Consider the following 20,150-nt stretch of genomic DNA (forward strand, 5'->3'; position numbering starts at 1 on the left):
TCTGTATCAGCATCAGGGCTTGAACTCACGCTATTGCGATGGTGAAGCTCAGTGTTGTGAATTTAAGTATAATACGTACACTACCAACACTAAAGCGTTTCATCTACTGTGTGCTGTTGGGAAGCAAATATAATCTATTTTAAATGTACACAATGCTTTATTTTATTCAAGTGTTAATATGACATTGCTTTGGTTGCAAACTTTCATGAAATACAAACAAATTAAACTACAAAGAGCTATTAAAAATACTACGAGCAATCATAGTGTTTCTACTGTCATGCATAGTATAGTATTACATCTAAAATGTATGTTGTGGTGTAAAGCACGCGGATTAGCCATTTGATCATCAAGAAGCAAGAACCTTATTAATAATTGTAAGTCAATATTCATGTAAAATTTTGAGTTCGTCTTCTCCTTCCCTTATTTTTCACTACTTTTTCTTTTTGCTGTTTACCACTGTTATTTTTTCCATCTCTTATATTTACTTCAGCCATTTTTATCGCTCAATTGTTCTTAAATTAGACTTTTAGCACTAGTGTCATGTCACCTGTTGTATATGGTCCAGAGCAGTCCAGTTGTTCTTAAAGAAATAAATGAGAAATAGTGATCGCACGAACCGGATTATACCATGTAAAGGTGACTGCTCTTAGAATTTTTCTGCTTTTTATGGTCTGAAATTAGTCCGACCAGTCTGAAACAACCTCAAAAACTAAGTTTTTAATGGGAGTAATTTTTAAAATGCTTAGAGAAATTCTTCATATATAATTATTTTACTTTATATTTACTAAACATCAGTAGAGACACATGGTGGAACAGATTTGTTTACTTATTAGGCAGGAAACCTTCTGTTTGCCAGACGATTGCTGTACTAATGTATCTCCCTTCTGGAACTTGGCATTTGGAATAACTTAATACTGTCACTGCTGCGTGTACCACCGGTGGACACGCCGAGTCCATTTTTGTGGACCCGTGGTACACTTGCCACCTCCTTCTCTAACAGCTGTTTTCTTTCTAAAACTTATGAACCACCGGTGTACATAAATACAATAAAGTTGAGTGTAGATTTCAGTAGAAATAGCCTCTCCATGAACATATAAACGTGCCCCACAGCTGCTTGGGAAGAACATCCTAATCAGAAACGGGTTAAGCTGAAGGTATATTCATTATAAACTCCCCTGGCCAGCGAGTGTGTTAAATAATTGAATATAGTTCACACTAAAGCTTTTACTAACTAAAATATCCACCATTGTTGTATTACTATTTGGATAGAGGAGGTCGGTGATCACTGTAGATTTGTGAAATAAAGTAGCAGAATTCAGAAGAATGATTGTATCTGATATTGGAAATAGAAATAAAACTGATCTGATCAGTAAAACTAGAATTTTTAATTTTAGTACTTGATTAGAAATTCCTGAACTGAAATATATATATATATATATTGTTTTTAGAGGAATATGTGTCACTTAATAGTTTAATTCTAAAATGATGACACGCAATGCTAATTGGTTAATTATAGTATAATGTTATAGTAACAATTTCAGCATGTTATGGTGCACTGTAGCTTAAATATATAGCGCTTACTTTTAGTCCAAGAGGTTCCTGATTCAATCTCAGACCGTATGAGTGTGGTGGACAACATCTTGTCCTATTTTTTTCCTCGGGATTCTCCCACATTTTCATTCAACTAAATATTTCATAATCGTTAACTTTCATTAATTATCCTTCTTCTTTAGCCTATAGGGCACAGTCGTGGGAAGTAAAACTGAAATAATTCATTACATCTTCATTTTATAAATTTTAGGTAACGGAAGACACCCAAGATAGAAATTATTATGGACCAAAGAAACTCAGATTTAATTCTTTCACAAACATTCATTTCCAAGGATCATTTTTAGATTGTGCTGTGATTGGAATGAACTCAGTGAATGTGAAACTAGGAGTAAGTTACGTAATGATGGAACCTATTGGAAGGGATTGCTTCTGTGGCGCCAAAGATATACCAGAAGCATCTTCAGTTACACAGGTAAGTTCTTAAATATCTTGATAAAGATTATTTCCATAAAAGTACTGTTTCAGGATCTTCGAAACGATATTCAAGTGACCTTGAATTTTATTGGACTAATACAACAGTTGAGTTTGGTGTAAGTTATTCACAAAACCTTGATTTCTTTTTAATTCTTTGATTATAATGGTAATTTTAGTCTTTCACCTCATAATCCATTGTTGTTTTTAAAAAACTTAATTGATTTCCAACATTCAATTGACGTTTGTGCTCCAGATTGTACCAAAACATATTAGTATATTTCTTCTTTCTAACAAATTTGATTTATTTGTGTGATATATATGTTACTCGTAATGTAATATTTCTAGTATGCTAATCATTATTTTCTATACATATTATATTAATATTAATTATTATTTTAATCATGGTAATCATTATTTTTATTCGTAGAAGTGTCAAATCTTAGTAGACACATTTTGACATCTGATGTAGTTTTAGCGTTTTGCAAATCCCTTGTGCTTAGTTTTAAATCCTTTGAATGAATATTAAGAATAATAACTTTTATCTTACCCTCTGTCAAGGATGTAAGTTTATATGTTACTCTAGGAAAAGATAATGTTTTTATATCTCAGGAATATTAATTGATGAATACAAGTAAATGTCTGTGTAATGAAGCCATAAATACTCGTGTGTTGCATATGCAATGTTCTTAATTCTAAGTCTGAGACTTACTATACTTCCACTTTAGCTCCTTAATTTCCATTTTTCCCTATACCTTTTTGAACCACATGAGAAAGAAACTGATCACACTAATAATCCTGCTCTATTGGGTTAGTACTTTTACCTAACCAAGTTGACCGGATTGCCTTTGGATAAATATTCACACGAGAGAGATTTTCTTTTTAGTTAATAATATGTATTATTAATTTCAGAAACCATATTATTTACTACTTGGATCGGAGGAAAATCATTATTTGAAAGATTCTTTGTTTGATTCAGAGTCTGTCGAGAACAATGGAGAAAAGAGGGTTTACAATACATCTTGGGATCATCACATGCAAATTACTACTGGTACGTATTACGCACAGCCAATTAAAGCTTTTAGCTACTGTTAAAGATATATACTGTATATATTCTTTAGTAAATTAATTTATATTTAATATGTCATTTTTACTTGACGTATTAGAGTTTAAGACTAGATGCGAAAATCTTCGTACTTCTGCAGCTGGGAAGTACAATTGGGTTGAAAAATTACAATAAATGAATACATTGCCAATGAAATATCGCATGCCGAAGAGATTCATGAAGTATTGATTTTCTTTAATGCTTATTTCATGCCATTTTACGAGAACTTAAGATACGAGAAACAGTAGTCTTAAGATATCATAAACTTGAACTATTCATTGTAATGTCAACTGTTTGAAGAGCAATTTCATCAATAAATTCAGAAGATACAGCTAAACAAATTAGAAGAAAAATTGCAAACCTAATGTCTTAGTGTGAACAATCTTGCCGCGTGTGACGAATTTTTGTAATTCACTCATGCTGTTTCATTAGTCTCTGGCGCTTTCTTCGGTGTCGTAAAAGATACCGAATCGGGAGCATTGTAACGAGTCCACCCATCCAGTGGAGCCCTTCTGAGAGAAAAATAGATAATCTGACTGCTCAAAACTAAGAAAATTTGCTTTTTGAAGAAAAACGTGTTGCACATTTTATAAATATTATCGCTAATTTGAGATTGTTATCTATTCTTTCTGTAAGTGAAGTTGTGACGAAACCCGAGATAACTATTGATCACTTTCTACAAATGAAAAGAGATGAGCTTTTTATAAAAGTAAGTTACACAGTTTAAATGCTTACCATTGAATTTAAAATTTAGTTCATTATGTGTAAAAATTGCAAGGAGTTTCTAGATAAGCGTAATTTTTAGTTGGGTGTAAAATTCGTATGATAAATAACTAACTGTATGGCCTATGGAACCCGAAGCTTCAATGCCGCATTCACGAAAGATCTCCATTGATTTCTGTCCTTAGCCAGCTGGATCAAAATGGTCTTCTTCCGATTAGGCTTTCAGTTAAAATTTTGAAAGCATTTCCACTTTCTTCCGTTCCTGTTACATGACCTGCTCACTTAAGCTTCCTAAGACTTATTGATCTAAAAATGTTACGTAAACTATATAAATTATGAAGTTCCTGTCATTCCCCATTCCCGTCCGAATATTCGCCTTAGGATTTTGTTTTCAAATACTTTCAGTCTGCGTTCTTCCCTTAAAGTAAGTGACCATATTTTGCAACCGTACAATACAACAAGGCATAATTATCTTTTTATATATTTTAAGCTTCAAACTCTTTGACAGGATTTTCGAAGATAAGATTTTGAAATTCCCAGCTTTCAGTCCACATTTGATTTCTTAGTGGATATGGTTTTAATGTGTTAATGTTGATCCTAGATATTTGAAAGTATCCACTTTGTCGAAAGTATTATTGGATGTTTTAACGTTTCCTTAATTTACAATATTATGGTCACGGCGAACTTCCTTGTATTTAGTTTCCTCTGTGTTTATTTCTAAACCCATCTCACTACAGGCGTTTAATGAAATCTCTACATTTCTTTCTATTGTCCTCATAGCATCCTTATCAGATTTACATCATCAGCATAAGCCATAACGTGGTGTGGCATTCAGCTCTAGGCACTGGTTACTATCTTTGATTTTCCTTACGTCATATTGATTGATTTATTGTTTGGTTTTGTGTTTTTAACGCCTCTTTCAGCAGCGAGGCTACATGAGACGGGACCTGCTGATTAACGTGGAATCTGAACCATATGAGCTCCCGCCGGGAATCGAACCCGGGTCTCCCACGCTCTTACATCATATTCTAGAACAATATTGAATAATAATGGAGATAGTGTGTCTCCTTGTTTCAGGACATTCTCGATGTGAAAGCTCATGGGCATGTGTTTTCTTATTCGGGCTTTACTTTGGGAGTCATTTAAACACACCTTAATTAAGCTTTTTCGGTGTTCTAAATTAGGTAAGAATGCTATACAATCTATCCCCCCTCCCCTAACAGAAATAGATAATTGATTAAATAATTCATATTTTTCTTACCAGTGTACGCACTTCCTTATTAAATTAAAATAAGTCGTAACAGTTTCAATAACGTACCGTTATCTTCATCAAACATCAATTAATGTTTGATGAAGATAACGGTACGTTATTGAAACTGTTACGACTTTAATTTAATAAAAAAGCACACAGTCTGGTCAGAAAAACATTAATTATTTAAGTAATAATTTCAGAGTCAAGGTAGATGGAGATAATTGATGTACCGGAATATTTTATCCCATTTCTTTTCGCGTATTTGACGAATAGTAAATATCTGGTCAATAGTTGATCGATTTCGCCTAAATCCATACTGATAATCTCCAATAATCTCATCTGCATATCAGATCTATCTTGCTAAGGTTGATTGGATGGATGTTTGAAAGGATTTTATAGGATCTCGACAAAAGAGAGATTCCTCGATAATTATTACAATCCATTTTGTCTCCTTTTTTGTGAATTGGGACAATAATTAATTCTTTTCACTCTTGTGGCAATTCCTCCTTTTTCCAGATGAGGAAAATGAGTCCCCTCCACAGCTTTTCCTCTATAGCTAAAAATTAACTCAGCACGAATTTCGTATACATCCGGAGATTTGTAAAAATTTATATGCAGAAATCAAATTTAAAAATCCTTCATGCAAGGTCAGACTGTTCATATTGGAGGTATATATTCTGTAACATATGCCATCTAATTTTAATGTTTTAATGGTTTTATTTGGTATTAAAAGATACATAAATGCTTATTCTAGTAATGTGTCTTTCTACAGATGCTAATTTTGATTTTCCGATTTGTTTTAGTAAAGTACTCTATGTGCTTGAAATAAAGCTAAACATGATACGTGTCAAGCATGTGTACATGAAAAGAGAAAGACGGAAATATTGACAACGAACATTTTACCTTCCTGCTTACTGTATTTCTTGTTAAATTTGACTAGAGCCATCACTATAGTTTACTGCTCATATATTTCTAATATGACTTTTTGATATATAGAATTATTGATTTCCAATTTAATTATTACTTTCATATTTCCTCTCTTATATTTCAGAAGCTGCAATGTTGGATCGGACTCCTGCAATCGCTGTAGACTTTTTATATGTTTTAGAACTACCGGAAGATGTTGGTTCTGAATACCTGTCCGAACTTGGCAACGACCTTGAGTATAGGTATGACTATTTACTATTTGTGTAACTGTTTTAGCAGGGCAAGAACAATTGCTAAGGACTGTGACAGAGTTTTCACAGACCTGGAAAATCAGAGAATTTGATTTTCGTCAGGGAAGATCAGGGAAATTACCGAAAACTTCTTTAATGTCAAAGAAATTATTGACAAGTTCTTTAATGTCAGGGAAATTAAGTAGTCGTTCTCGGTAGTGAAGGCAACCTTGAAGTAGTAAGGTTATTTGGGATAGAGATCATGCAATACAACTATAGAATAATAGGTTACATATGCAATAAGTTACATCAAGGTGTGTTGTGCCATAATTTGTGGTTAGGTTCTTAAGTCTGAAATAAGTTGAGCTACAGCATCTTGATTATTGTAGACAGTGTGTGGCGTCTCTAAGCTGATATATATATATATATATATATATATGTAAGTAGGTTCTTATTTTGACCCGTTTATATGTGTTGTGCGTATTTTCAAGCTTAACTCTTTAACGCAGGTACAACGATTTTAGTTTCTTGCATCATTAGAAATAATTCTTGGAACAGTTTCCAGTACTTCAGTACAAAACAGTAAATATCATGAAACCTTATAAAGAACAAAATATCATAATCAAATGAAATGCCTATTCTTTGCACGGGAAGAATAAGGTTTATGGAAAATTTTAAAGGTATATTTAACTTCTTTCACCCTTAGAACAGTGTTTCCATCAAAGTGAACTGATAATCACCTAGTTCAACCCAGTACTGTGTTGAAAAATTCATGTCAAATGGTTTAGTCTTTTCCTTACGTTGGACATGTTACGAATACAAAATCGAAATTAAAATATAAAAATTTCCCCCCTTCCTTTAAAAGCGGAATTTTCGAATTTTATTTTTAATGAGTAGTTTTATACCGATTTTGATACTCCAAACTTGAGAGATCCGTGAGATATTCTATTTTTAATATGTAATTTGAACCTCCTTGGTCTTCTTTCTCTTACGATATGCACTGAACATGATATGATAGAAATCCTGCTCGAGTCGGGTGCTAACGATGTACAAAATTTCATTTCGAGCGGGTAAACCCTTTTTCTGTGATAAACAGACAATGTCTTATTTCTTTTTTTTTCTTTCTTCTTTTTTTTCTGTAAATAGATTTACTATATTACCGTCATGTCGACAATTTACAGCATGTTGCTCCCACTTAGGTTCCACCTAACTTCCATTCTATCATAGCCAGAATATGATATTCATCCTTACAGCGAATATTGTTTTGAAGCATTTCGGATCACAGTTATTGAATTACAGAAGATAGAATACGTTCACTACTTTAGGTAGATATCTTTGTCTTATATCAGGAGGATGCACGATTGGAATTTCTGCTCAATAAATTATACATCGTTCCTTCGACTATTTTCTTGATGATGAATGGACACGAAACCAGCGATTAAGTCTTTTTTTTTTTTTTTTTTGACCGTATTGTTTCTAGATCTAGTTACAAATATATATATATTAAGGGTAACTTTAATAACGAGAACAATGGTCATCATGCATAATACATTTTTTATAGTCCTTTTGTTTAAAAAATAAATAAATAAAAACTAGTTACAAGAGCTATTTTGTAGAGTCCTCTTCAACTGTTTATGAAGCTACATAATTGTGACATTGCTTACCTTAGATAAAGAAAATGTTTAAGAGTTATTCTTTATTAAAATCATAATCTAGGTTGAATACCATAAAAATTAATAATGAGATTCTTTTATTTTTTTTTAAATAAAATATTGAAGCAAATAAAGTACAATATTTACATCGACCGAATACCTTAAGCTGAAGAATCTCGCAACACTCCGATTGTACATTTTAATTTTTCGGGTACGCACAAAGTAGCTTGGACAGTCCATCATGTAGGTAGAATAGACATAAATGAAGTAATATGTATTTCTAGTTTTAGTACATATAAACAGTTAATACGAAATTCAGTTATAAAGCATGCATTATATTTTCTTATATAAAAGTATTAAAAGAAGTTCTGTAATAATGTAGGGAACTATATATATTTAATATTTAACATAGTCCAATATGGAAATTATTCTAGTGTTGTGACTTGTGATTATGTTGCGTTTTGTCTTTCAGTAATTTACCAGAGAAGTCACTGTGTAGGTTTGTTCTTGGACCGGCTCAAGCACATATATGTTCAGGTTTCATACATCGGCTACAAATGGTTCTTCATGCGGCGTCCAAATACGATTACGCTCCGTACAGTGTTCCTAAATCAAGTAAGTTGAAGGATAGACTCAAAAGGTACTCACCTTTCTATTTTATATCTTATTATATATTATTAGGTTGGTGAATGAAATACCTGCTTTGACGTTTGATGGGAAACCAATCCCAGCAACACAACACTGAGATGAACTAAGATCACTTGTTTAACTTTACAAACTTTATACACGTCCAGCAAAAAGGTTGGGATACCCATACAACCAGGAGACAGTGCGTTGTTGAGCAGGATCATATGAAAGTGCAACATAGAGAACACACAGTTCTTCAGTGATTTTTCTTTACGAATTCAAACTGGACATACTTTAGAGCAAGTTACACTAAACATTCAGAGTGCATGTGGCGAGGAATGGCGAATCAAGGTACCATTCCCCGTTAGTTTCAAATTTTGTTCCGGTAACACAACATTGCAAAATAGGGTACCTACTAACATCGTGTTCGGATTAGCTCTTCAGGAATACCGTGGAAGCTGACCCTCGGAAAAGTGTTCGTGCCGTTGTAGACGAGTTAGACATATACCATACCGCTATCATTCGGCTGTTCCGTGTAATTGATAAGGTGAAAAAGTTGGACTTGTGGATGCTAATGAGTTAACACCAGGGTTGGCTGGTTTAAACCAACTGTTTTTTTTTTTTTTAATTCAACTGGTTTAAAAAGAAGAAAAAAACGAAAAATTCTTTAAATCGTGTAAACTTCATGGTGACATTTTCACATGTCAAACCATCTGCATTAGTTTTTTCTCCTTTCACCTTTTAATCAAGGCGTCTCATGTTCAATTCTTGGTCGAACCACAACCCTTCTTTCAAGTGTAAACCAGGTAGCGGTTCAGGTGGAACTTTAAATGAAAATGTTCTCCTTGATAACCTTGGTATTACATAAAGATGTTAAGCCTAAACATACGAAACGACACCAAATTGTATATTTCTGTTTGCGTGAATGCCTGTTTCATAAAGAAACCAAGGTTGCTTAAATATATTGATAGAAATTAGCTAAATTTATCGACTGTCTACGTAGCTTCCAACATTAGCTTGGATAGCAGTTTCAATTTTAATTTAATTGAATGATATATATATATACTAAATTTGTAATTTAATACGTCAGTTTTAGCGTACTCAGTATGATACGTTGACCTTAAAATTTTACATCCCAAGCAATAACGGTTGCGTTTAAAGTAATAACAGGATTTTCCCAATGGCAAAGGCGAGAGTTTCCCGATTTATATATGATTCTGTATAATGGTTTTGCTTGTGCAGCTTTTCATCTTTTTGTCCTTCTGAAATGACTTGACGATTATATTTCAAGTATGTAAAGTTCAGTACAACGTATTTTTATCAGGAGTGCTTCGTGAGTGATTTGGCAGACTCGTCGTATTTGTGCGCAATTAGTCCCGGTTTCGAGTCCAAATGGAAGACAATTTCTTTCGGATGTAAGCCGAGAAGCGCTTTGGATTCCCCTTTAAGCTTATGTAATCCCTTCCAGCATAACTCCGTTGTTGCACAATAACACCAAGGCGAAACAAACTTATTTCTGTCTGTATGTAATATAAATACATAGAACAAATTATTGAAAAAAAAAAAAAAAAAAAAAAACTGGTTTAAATAGAACAAAGCAAAACAACAACAGCAATTTTTTTTTTTTAATTTATTTTTTTGCCAATCCTGGTTAACACTGACAACTAAGAATTGCATCTGGAGGTGTGTAGTTCTCTGAGTGTAGGAAGTAACCGGTAAAGTTTTCTACATCGGATTGTCACTTCAAATGAAAAATGAATCTTTATAACAATCGTAAATGGTGTAATCGTGATCAATGTCTGGGAAGGTTTTCTAAACCACTTCTTCATCAATAGAAAATGTTGTTACTTGCATGATTTTTGTGGTAGGATATTATTGTCTTCTTCAACCGGGGTGAAACCATCAATTTAGATCCTTACAGTGCTGAACTCTGAAATGTACCGCAGAGTTTCCGCAAGCATCCACCAATGGTCAACAGACTTGGTGTCCTCATGTTCGACAATGCTGTTCCACTTGTCGCACAAAGGATGGGGCAGGCTTTCCATTAATTGTAGTAGCAAACCTTTTCTCACTCACTGTAATCTCGTTATATCTCTCTCACTCTTCCGGCATCTCGATCTCTTCTTGGGGCTTTTTCTGATGATTGGCGGTTGCATTGTGCAGTTGAAGGCTTCTTCACTCTTAGACTCCGAACTTCTTTCGTCACGGAATCCAGTCATTGGCTAAGTGATGACAAGTGTGGTTGTAGATGACGAGTATTTGGATTAACCATGTACCGTTTTTTGTTGTTGTTGTTGAAGTTTGGGAATTATACACTTGGGACGGACTTTTATTTTCGTAAACCTAATAATTGGAAAAGAAAAATAAATTTAAAAAAAATAAATAAATAAACAGACATAGGGAACACACATGATTTGAGAATAGGATGGATGGGGGCTAATTATTACACTGTAAACATCATGAGATTTCCAGAGTGAGTTTTCACAGTGTACAAATCTTAAGTCATTGTGCTTCTTATTTGGTGATCGGTGAAGACGGTGAAGGTATCAGCGATATTATTTAACCTTTCGTCTAGGGTGTCCACATGGGAGTTTTCTTTCGAATTTTGATTTCTTTGTCCAAATGAAACTGCCTGTTCTATGAACGATAAAGTTGTTCTTTTATGGTGGGTTTTAGAAGTCAGCAACCAATAACTCACGATGACCATCCAGGCAAACACTGTGAATTACTTTCATGTATCTAAATGTTTTCAACGTATTCAGTTGGTAGTTGTGTAGTCTATATTACTGATTTTATGTGTCCGTCACAGGTGTACCTTGTTAATGTCTTTTTTTCTTAAACCATCCATTCCTGTTTCTTAGAATATCCTTTTGACACAATCCAATAATCTTCAGTCTTCTGGTATCGTTCTTAGATACAAGAATGTTCAGTACTTGCGTATTCATGTTTTCTAGTATAAAGTATATTTACACTAAATAAAGTATATTCAAAAAGAATAATATCTCATAACAATTTAAGTAACTTGCCAAATTAAGTGATAATTCTTTTGTACAAATATAAAACGATTCGTAAGTAGTTTTAAACCTTCGTTTGTGTAAATTTATTGCGCAGGTAACTCATTATGCGGATTTTGTGCTTCTGTTTAAATAAGTGTTTTGAAAGTCATTAAAGTTATTTTCATTTCATTTTAGAGTTTCTGGCATGTGTCTTAGTAGTATCTTTTACATTTCTTTCTGTTGTTCATATATACTATGTACGTTACATTCACGTGTGGCCTTATACACTCGTGTATTTTTGCTTGCTTTTATAAAAATTTCAAATGAGACAAAAATAATATAATAGTATAAAATGTTAGTATTTTCATTATTGATTGTATACACTTGTATGTAAGTACAATATGTAATATATATATATTTAATTTACCTTCAAGGATAGGTGGCTCAGTATAGTAGAGGCTCACCTCTGGTGCGTAGGGTTCCCTGGTTCGGTCCCTGTTCTCGTCAAATTGACTTTGCAGTGATCAAACACCATGTGCGTGGATGTTCTCGAGGTTCTACCGATATTTTTCATTCCACTGTTTGGTTTATTACTATCATCATCTCCCTTTCCTCGTAGGATAGTAGTAGAAAGCTAAACTTACCCTTCCACCCAAAAACACCTGCAGGGTATTTTATGTATTCTTTAACCAGTACGTCGAGTTCCAGTGATACTGAAGTCTTCGTTCGTATTAATTGTTTCAAAAGAAACTGAAGTGCTTACCTGGATCATACACCTTAATGTTCTTCTTAGATTGCAATTTTATCTTAATCTGTGGAATGTGACAAAATAGACTGAAACATCATACGATTTTATGCTAAGATACTGGGTAAAGAATAAATAAAATGCACTGCAGATATTTTTGGGGAAGGGGAAATTTAGCGTTCCACTACTATGCTACAAGAAAAGTTAGATCATGATGGTAATAAACTAAATAGTAGAATGGAAAAAGCAGAATAAAACAGGAGAACCTCGAGAAACCCACGTACACGGTATTTGTCCACTAGAAAGTCAATTTGACGAGAACAGGGACCGAAGCAGGGAACCCTACGCACCAGAGATGAGTCTCTATCATACTGAGCCACCGCATCCATGAAGGCAAATTTAATATATATAGTATTTACATACAAGTGCGTGCAATCAATAATGAAAATATGAACATTTTATACTATTATATTATTTTTGCCTGATTTGGAATTTTTATGAAAGTAAGGAAGAAATGCACGCGTGTATAAGGCCACGTGTGAATATTAAGTACATAGGAACAACAGAGAGAAATGTAAAAGATACTACTAAGACACATGCTAGAAACTCTAAAATGAAATAAAAATAAATTTAATGAGTTTCAAAACACTAATTGAATGAATTTATATACAGGCTGTTCATTTATTATGTAGCCAAAATCCACTGGTGAAATCCTCACACCTAAACAATAAAGTAAGTCCATATAAACATAGGGCGAAAAATGCGTTGTTTCAAAGTTACAGGATGCCGAAATCGAGAAAATTGTAGCTTTTAGTGTGCCTAGCTCGAAAACAGAAATATCAACGGCGGTTAAAGACATATTAGAGGAACTGGAATGCTGTCTATCTAAATAACCATATTTCAGAGTTGAGACGTATCGGCACAACGGATTTTATAGAGGGAGCTGCGGTATAGGTTCAGCTCTTCCTCCCCTTTCTCTAAAATCGTATGTGCCGGTACAACCCAAATCTGAAACATAGTTATTTAGATAGAGAGTGTACTAATTCCTTTAATATTTGTTTAACCGCATTTGATATCCCTCATAGTTTTCGAGCTAGGCAGCCTCAGTTACAATTTTCTCGATTTCGGCATCCCGAAACTTCGAAACAACGCGTTTTTCGCCCTATGTTCATGTGGACTGTTTCTATTGTTTAGATGTGAGGATTTTACCAGGGAATTTTGACTACATAATAAATGAACATCCTGTGTGTATATATAAAATTAGAAACAGACAAGAAGTATATATATATATATATATATATATATATATATATATATATATTATTGGGATCGAGGTTTTCGTCGTGGTTAAAATTTCCCTGCAACCACGGATGCATTATTCATTTTTCTCGTCGTCTCTCTATCTCTGTATAATTAGTCTTTCTCCCGCTCTATCTCTCTCGTTTTCCCAGCTGTGCCACGACGGAAATCAATTCATCCAATACTTACATTCTATCACAACCGGAGCTGGGAAGCGGCGGACAAGAATATAAGTACCGTTGAGTGTAATATATATATAATATAGTTTAATCAAACGTGAACAATAAGCTAAAAATTAATTTTGTGACCAAATGAAGAAAAATTCGGTCTGTAATGTATAACACATGTAATGACACTCAATATGAATTATACTACACTCAAAAATAACATTGAACTCACAGATAATATTGAACTCACTAACATTGAATTCAGCACGGACACGAAAAGGTCCGGCGGCCGAAAGTTGAAGCGCGCGAATGAGTCTGTTCGTCCAACTAGCTTCCACATACAGCAGGACGTGGGTGGCAGGAAAATTTTCGCGAAGGTCCAGATCCAAGGAACAGTCACAAAGAATGTAGACATCACGTGGACAGGCTCCCTATTTTTTGACCATATATGGTCGTAGGATTGGAGCTAACCACACAAACACAGAGGTAGCCCTACTAAACTTGTGAGAGAACAGTTCTGAAAACTTTCTTTCATATACGAGGTTCATTTAATAAGTTTGAAAAAAGCACTGTTTTTCCTCCTTTTGACTAAAAGCAATAAATGAGCTTAGAATGAGCACAAAGTCGCTTTCTCACATATTTTATTTCTTCATATATTGGGGAAAGCGACTTTGTGCCCAGGAACATTGTAACCAGTTCGTTAGTATCTTGTCGTTGAGATACGCTGTTCTGGATTTTGATAGCCTGTATTGGGTATTGATCGAACATCATGAGGCAATTGGAATGCTATTTTATTGATCGAACATCATAAGGCAATTGGAATGCTATTTAAATTATGAAGCAGTGTATTTAGGTCATAAAGTAAGAAATAATGATATTGAATGTTGTGCCTACTAATTGTCTAGTTGAATGTGCACTATCTGGTCATGTACAGTCATTCACGAGAACAGAAAACTATTCTTTTTATTATTATTGCTATTAAATCATTGCAGACTCTGATTTTTATTATTGCAAACTCTGATTCTTTTATCTCTCTGCTTCAGTACTTTTATTTAGTTCCTTTAATATATTCATAACTAACGTGCATATTCTTTGTATAATATAAAATAATTACGATATCAATGTTTGCAGTGCCTGCCTTAGAAAGCCTCCCATCCGTAACAGAGGAAGAAATAGAAGCCCTGGAGAAGAACACTCCATTAAGAGTGTATCAAATTACTTTGTTTCATCCCGTTTTGAGCATATATCTAGCTGATCATAATACATACGATCCAGCGCTGCCTATTTCAGGAAGAAAAAAGAAGGTAAAGAAAATTTAATGCGTATATGTTTTTATATGTAAATAATGTGTATTGTGTATCACAGGTAATACAGTAATTCCAGAAAGATAGTTATACTTGAGTCCTTCAAAGTTTTCTCCCTTCATCTGAATGCAGTTATTCCATCTGCTTATCCCTTTTTGAAGTAGTGGTGAAAGCTGTCATTTAAAAGCTTGTTTATGACCCTTGACAAACTTGTTAAGGTCACTAATGGGAATAAAATGTACGTCCGCGAAGATGAATTTTTCATGTGAAGGAACAGATAAAAGTCACATAAGATGATAGGCTATAATCTTAAACCCTAGTTTCTCGATAACAGTAGCATGATATGCTGTTGAAGTGCCTTAATGCAGAATCCGGTCACTATCTGTATATTGAGACACTTTACAGCAAGCTTTCATAGTGGACCTTCTAGGACCTGGGATAGTATTCTTAGGTTACAGCTTTCTTCGGTGGAACAACCTAATTGTACAAAATGCCTTTTGTATCGAATATCTAATGCTTAACCTTCCCTGTACTTTTCTGAACCTTTGATTTCTTCATTTACGTACTGTTACTGTGCTTCTTTTGAATACCTTATCACTTGGATTCTGGTTCAAAACGAGGCTATATAAGAGACTGCCACGCAAAAGTTCTTGGGTGTGAGCGAGCATCATTGTGAACAAACACCACACCGGAAGCTAGTGTGAGTCGACGTTTGTTTTGGATAGCTCGCTTCTCACATTAGACGTATAATATGATGATCAAACCATGTTCTGTGAGTTTCACTAACAGTACTTCTTTGGCATCCTTTGTTGTCATAACCTTTGTGGCAAATAATGTTTCCCAGACTTTTCTGGGTGAGTGGGTATGACCTCACTTCATTGATTTCTGTTTCTTCATTGTTCGGGATTCGCGTACGACACTCATGTCTCATTGTTTGTTACAGTTTTGTTATGAAATTTTCTCGACGTAACGAGAGATAAGTACAGAGAAGAGCACATCCGGTGTAATTTGTGCTCCACAGAAGGGAGTTATGGTACCCGACGGTCACAGAACTTTGGTAGGCTTTTTGTCAATAGCTTGTACGAAACATTTACAAAAAGTGTGACGGAAGTGCAGGTACCGGAAACCGATGGATTTTAGGAATCTTTGTCAATTTTCTACATGAGTTCATTCCTGACTATAGATAGACGACCGTTCCTTTGCTTCTGATGCACGGTAGTTAATCCATCTGTAAACGTGCGACACCATTGATATACAACATCCTCATTCATCTCATTTGGTCTGTAAATATACACAGTATGATGAATATCAGCTACCGAAAGTTGTTTCGTCCACAGGAAGTGTATTACTGCACGCATTTCACATTTCACGGGATTTTCTATCGTAGTGTTCATTTTAATTGATCTAGTGGACGAGTAAACTGCAACACAAATTTCTTCTTTCATTAATTACTGTGTACTGACCTACTGTGTACAGCGTCGCAGGACGGGCGTAGCTATCCCCTATTATTTTTCGCACCTGCGCAAACCTTTTTTTTTTTCGAATTATCCTCGTATATTTTCAGGATATACATTGCATAATTTGTGTGTTGTTCCTGAAATTGTTCCAATAGAACATGGTAGTTTGTTATAATTGATGTGATGGAACAATATTCATGCTGAAATTAGAATTCAATAATAAAGACTTATCAGCTCAAGTGAGATTTTGATGCAGCTATTCCGGAAATGTTCGACACTGCTGGATCGAAGCGTGTTGTTGCATCATGTGGCCCGACCAACCTAGAGTGTCTTGCAGAATTCGGGTGACAATTTCTCCAACAGCCGCCGTAAGCCCAGATTAAGTCCCTAGTGATTTTCACCTGTTTGTTCTCCCTGAAATCCCACTTCAAAGGGTAAATGTTTTGCTAATGTAGAAGTGGAACGGGAGGTCCTCTGATGGTTGCGACTAGTGTTGTAAAAAAACGTTTTTTTTTTCTGTGAAGTTTTTTTTCAATAAAAAACATAGTTCTTTTTCATGTTTTTTTTAAAATGTCTGTTTTTTCTGGCGGCTATTATTTATTGATTTACGTCGCAGATTATTGAAATAATCAACAGAACTTGAGTCGAAGCCCTCGTAACTTACAAATCTTTTGTTTCTTTGCACCTATATACTAGCAAAATTGTGTGATTATTCCTTTCGGCCCCAGGTCATTTTTGGCGTTTTCCTACATTTCCAGTTAGTGACTTATTGCTCAAAAACTATTCATTCGATTGATATGGTTAAGGCCTTGTTTTTTAGTAAATGGATGTGGCTATCTTTTGGTGTAAGTTGCATTGCAGTATTGCCAATGGGTGGGAAATTATTGAGGGAAATGTAGGGGTGAAAATTTACAAAAAATTCCCTAACCGAATTTCAAAATTTTTTGTATCTAGTACCACTGCTGCTATATGGGTTCAAGTCGCCTAAAAAAATCTTTGGTGTGTTGACAAGGTACAGTGAAATCCTGAAGTCGCTTGCTTCCATCCAAAAAGGGAAAGAAAAAATTCTGTCATACACATGAAATTTTGACACTTCTTACACCTCACAAGCAAAAATCAAATATGCCGGGGCTACAGCTTCTCTAATTATTCTATTGAAACTTTTTATGGTGCGTTCTGTAGGGCAAAGAGGAAGCTTTCAGGTAGTGGTACGTTTGTTTCAATGTAGCCAGTAAGAGGGTAATAATAGAGGGGAAAAGGGAAATTTTCCGAATTTTTCATCTAAAAGCGGGAATTAATTGTTTTGGCTGGAAACACTGCCATCAGACAGACGAAAACTATCTGAAAATAATCCTTAGTACTCCAAGAATATATCCTACAAGTATCATGGCGATATATAACAAAGTAAGCATGATTTTTTTCAAAAAAATCTCATTCTACCTCAGAAATTCACCATTTTCTTACCACTTACAGGACATGGTTTATTATAAACCTCAACTGTACTTTCCCTAATTATTCTAGTGAAACTTTTTATGGTGCGCTGTGTAGGCTAAGGATGAGGCTGTTAGACACTGGTACGTTTGTTTGAATGTAGCGAACAAGAAGGACATAATAGAAATAAAAAAGGGATTTTTTTCCAAAATTTGTCCTAAAATCTGGAATTAAAATTTTCTGTAGCTGGCAACACTACTATCAGACACACACAAACTATCTTAAAATAAGCTTTGGTATCTCTCTAATATATCCTACAAGTATTGTGACGATATCTAATAAAGTAAGCATGTCAATAAAAAAATATCTCATTCTACCTTTAAAAAAATCACAGTTATCTTCCCAATTAGAGAACAAGGTCTAGTGTACTTCCCCTAATTATCCTATTGAAACTTTCTATAATGCGTTGTGTAGAGCAAAGATGAGACTTCCAGATACTGGTACGTTGTCCGATATAGCCAACAAGAGGGAATAATAGAGACAAAACAGATAATTTTCCCAAAATTTCCCCCTAAAATCTGGAATTAAAATTTTCTGTAGCTGGCAACACTACTATCAGACACACACAAACTATCTTAAAATAAGCTTTGGTATCTCTCTAATATATCCTACAAGTATTGTGACGATATCTAATAAAGTAAGCATGTCAATAAAAAAATATCTCATTCTACCTTTAAAAAAATCACAGTTATCTTCCCAATTAGAGAACAAGATCTAGTGTACTTCCCCTAATTATCCTATTGAAACTTTCTATAATGCGTTGTGTAGAGCAAAGATGAGACTTCCAGATACTGGTACGTTTGGTCCGATATAGCCAACAAGAGGGAATAATAGAGACAAAACAGATAATTTTCCCAAAATTTCCTCCTAAAATCTGGAATTAAAATTTTCTGTAGCTGGTAACACTGCTACCAGACAGACGCAAACTATCTAAAATTAAACATTGGTACACGACGATATTTAAGAAACCAAACTTCTAATTACCAAAAATATATTACTGTAAACAGAAAAGTAGGGAAAAACTAGAAAAATCAAGGGTTAGAACCTAAATACGAATTTTTCGCGCGTTCCCTAATTACCCCATTGTAACGGTCTGTACTTGCGTTTATTAAGTAAGGACAACTGTTCGATTGGCGTAAGTTGACTTGCACTCAGACGTATAGGTACGGATTTATAAACAAAAATTTCTATTTTTTCCCCAAATTTAGGAAAATTTTAATTTCCCTAATTGGCAACACTGCGCGCAGGCCCGTTCAATTGATGTCAACAGTTAGATATCCATCCGAGGTATCTACCTGGCAAGTATAAGGAGGTATTTCTACAACGAAGGAAGCTACAGGGAAAAAAGAAGTAAAGGAAATTAGAAAATTCTCGAATTTTTGACTGGGATGAAATTTGAGAAGGAAATTCGACACCAGAAGAAAAAAAATAATATGATAAACTATAGTCCAACCATATTTTGCAAGAATAATATCCCGATATCTTAATTAGTGTCCACACAGGAGCGGATTAAACAAATGACACCCGTGTGTGCCACTTTGGCTACCTGGGCCACCGAGTATACATTTGATTACATTTTTTTTTTTTTTTTTACTACTAACTCGTGTTGTTGTTGTAGTTATAGTCTCGACTAACAATAATATAGGCCTAGTTGTTGTAAACAATAACTTTATAAGGAAAATTTTCTCTCCTTTTTACATCTTAGTTCCAACACTGTTGGTGAGAAATGCAGGGTGTTTCAAAATGAATTTTGGGGTTTTAAGTCTTCGTAGTACTTATTACATTTTACGTACAATTATAAGCAATGCATCAAGTAAAAGAGCACCTCAAACAGTATTTGCTACAAGTGTTCAATGTGAGATTCATTTGTCACAGGGCACACATCTAGTCGATAGGCGAGAAAGGCCCATAAACTTTCCGCCATATGGCACAAAACACGTTCAATTTAGGAAAGTCTCGTTTCAAGTGTACCATCTCCTGAGGATTTGCTGACGGCCAGATACAAACATTATGAGTGTTCACATTAGCTCTTAGGTGAAATGTCGATTTATCACTGAAGACGACACGATCCAGAAAATCTTCATTGTAATGCAGCAATATTTCACTTGCGAAATTGGCACGTAAACCGTAGTCTGTAGGCTTTAGACCCGTAG

At 34.5% G+C, this 20,150-nt stretch overlaps 1 protein-coding gene across 5 annotated transcripts in view; it reads left to right on the forward strand.

Moving 5' to 3' along the window:
• The window catches only part of Vps13B (vacuolar protein sorting 13B), a 218,443-nt gene that overhangs the window by 32,399 nt on the left and 165,894 nt on the right, over positions 1 to 20,150 (forward strand). For all 5 annotated transcript variants that reach the window (XM_081734267.1, XM_081734265.1, XM_081734269.1 and 2 more), the window contains exons 9-13: positions 1,802 to 2,023; positions 2,935 to 3,073; positions 6,154 to 6,271; positions 8,384 to 8,526; positions 14,877 to 15,049. In XM_081734267.1, coding sequence (XP_081590393.1) covers positions 1,802 to 2,023; positions 2,935 to 3,073; positions 6,154 to 6,271; positions 8,384 to 8,526; positions 14,877 to 15,049 — 795 coding nt within the window. The remainder of the gene's footprint in view (positions 1 to 1,801; positions 2,024 to 2,934; positions 3,074 to 6,153; positions 6,272 to 8,383; positions 8,527 to 14,876; positions 15,050 to 20,150) is intronic.

The sequence above is a fragment of the Thermobia domestica genome, chromosome 12 (genome assembly GCF_964235325.1).
Source record: "Thermobia domestica chromosome 12, izTheDome1.hap1.1, whole genome shotgun sequence".
Lineage (NCBI taxonomy): Eukaryota > Metazoa > Arthropoda > Insecta > Zygentoma > Lepismatidae > Thermobia > Thermobia domestica.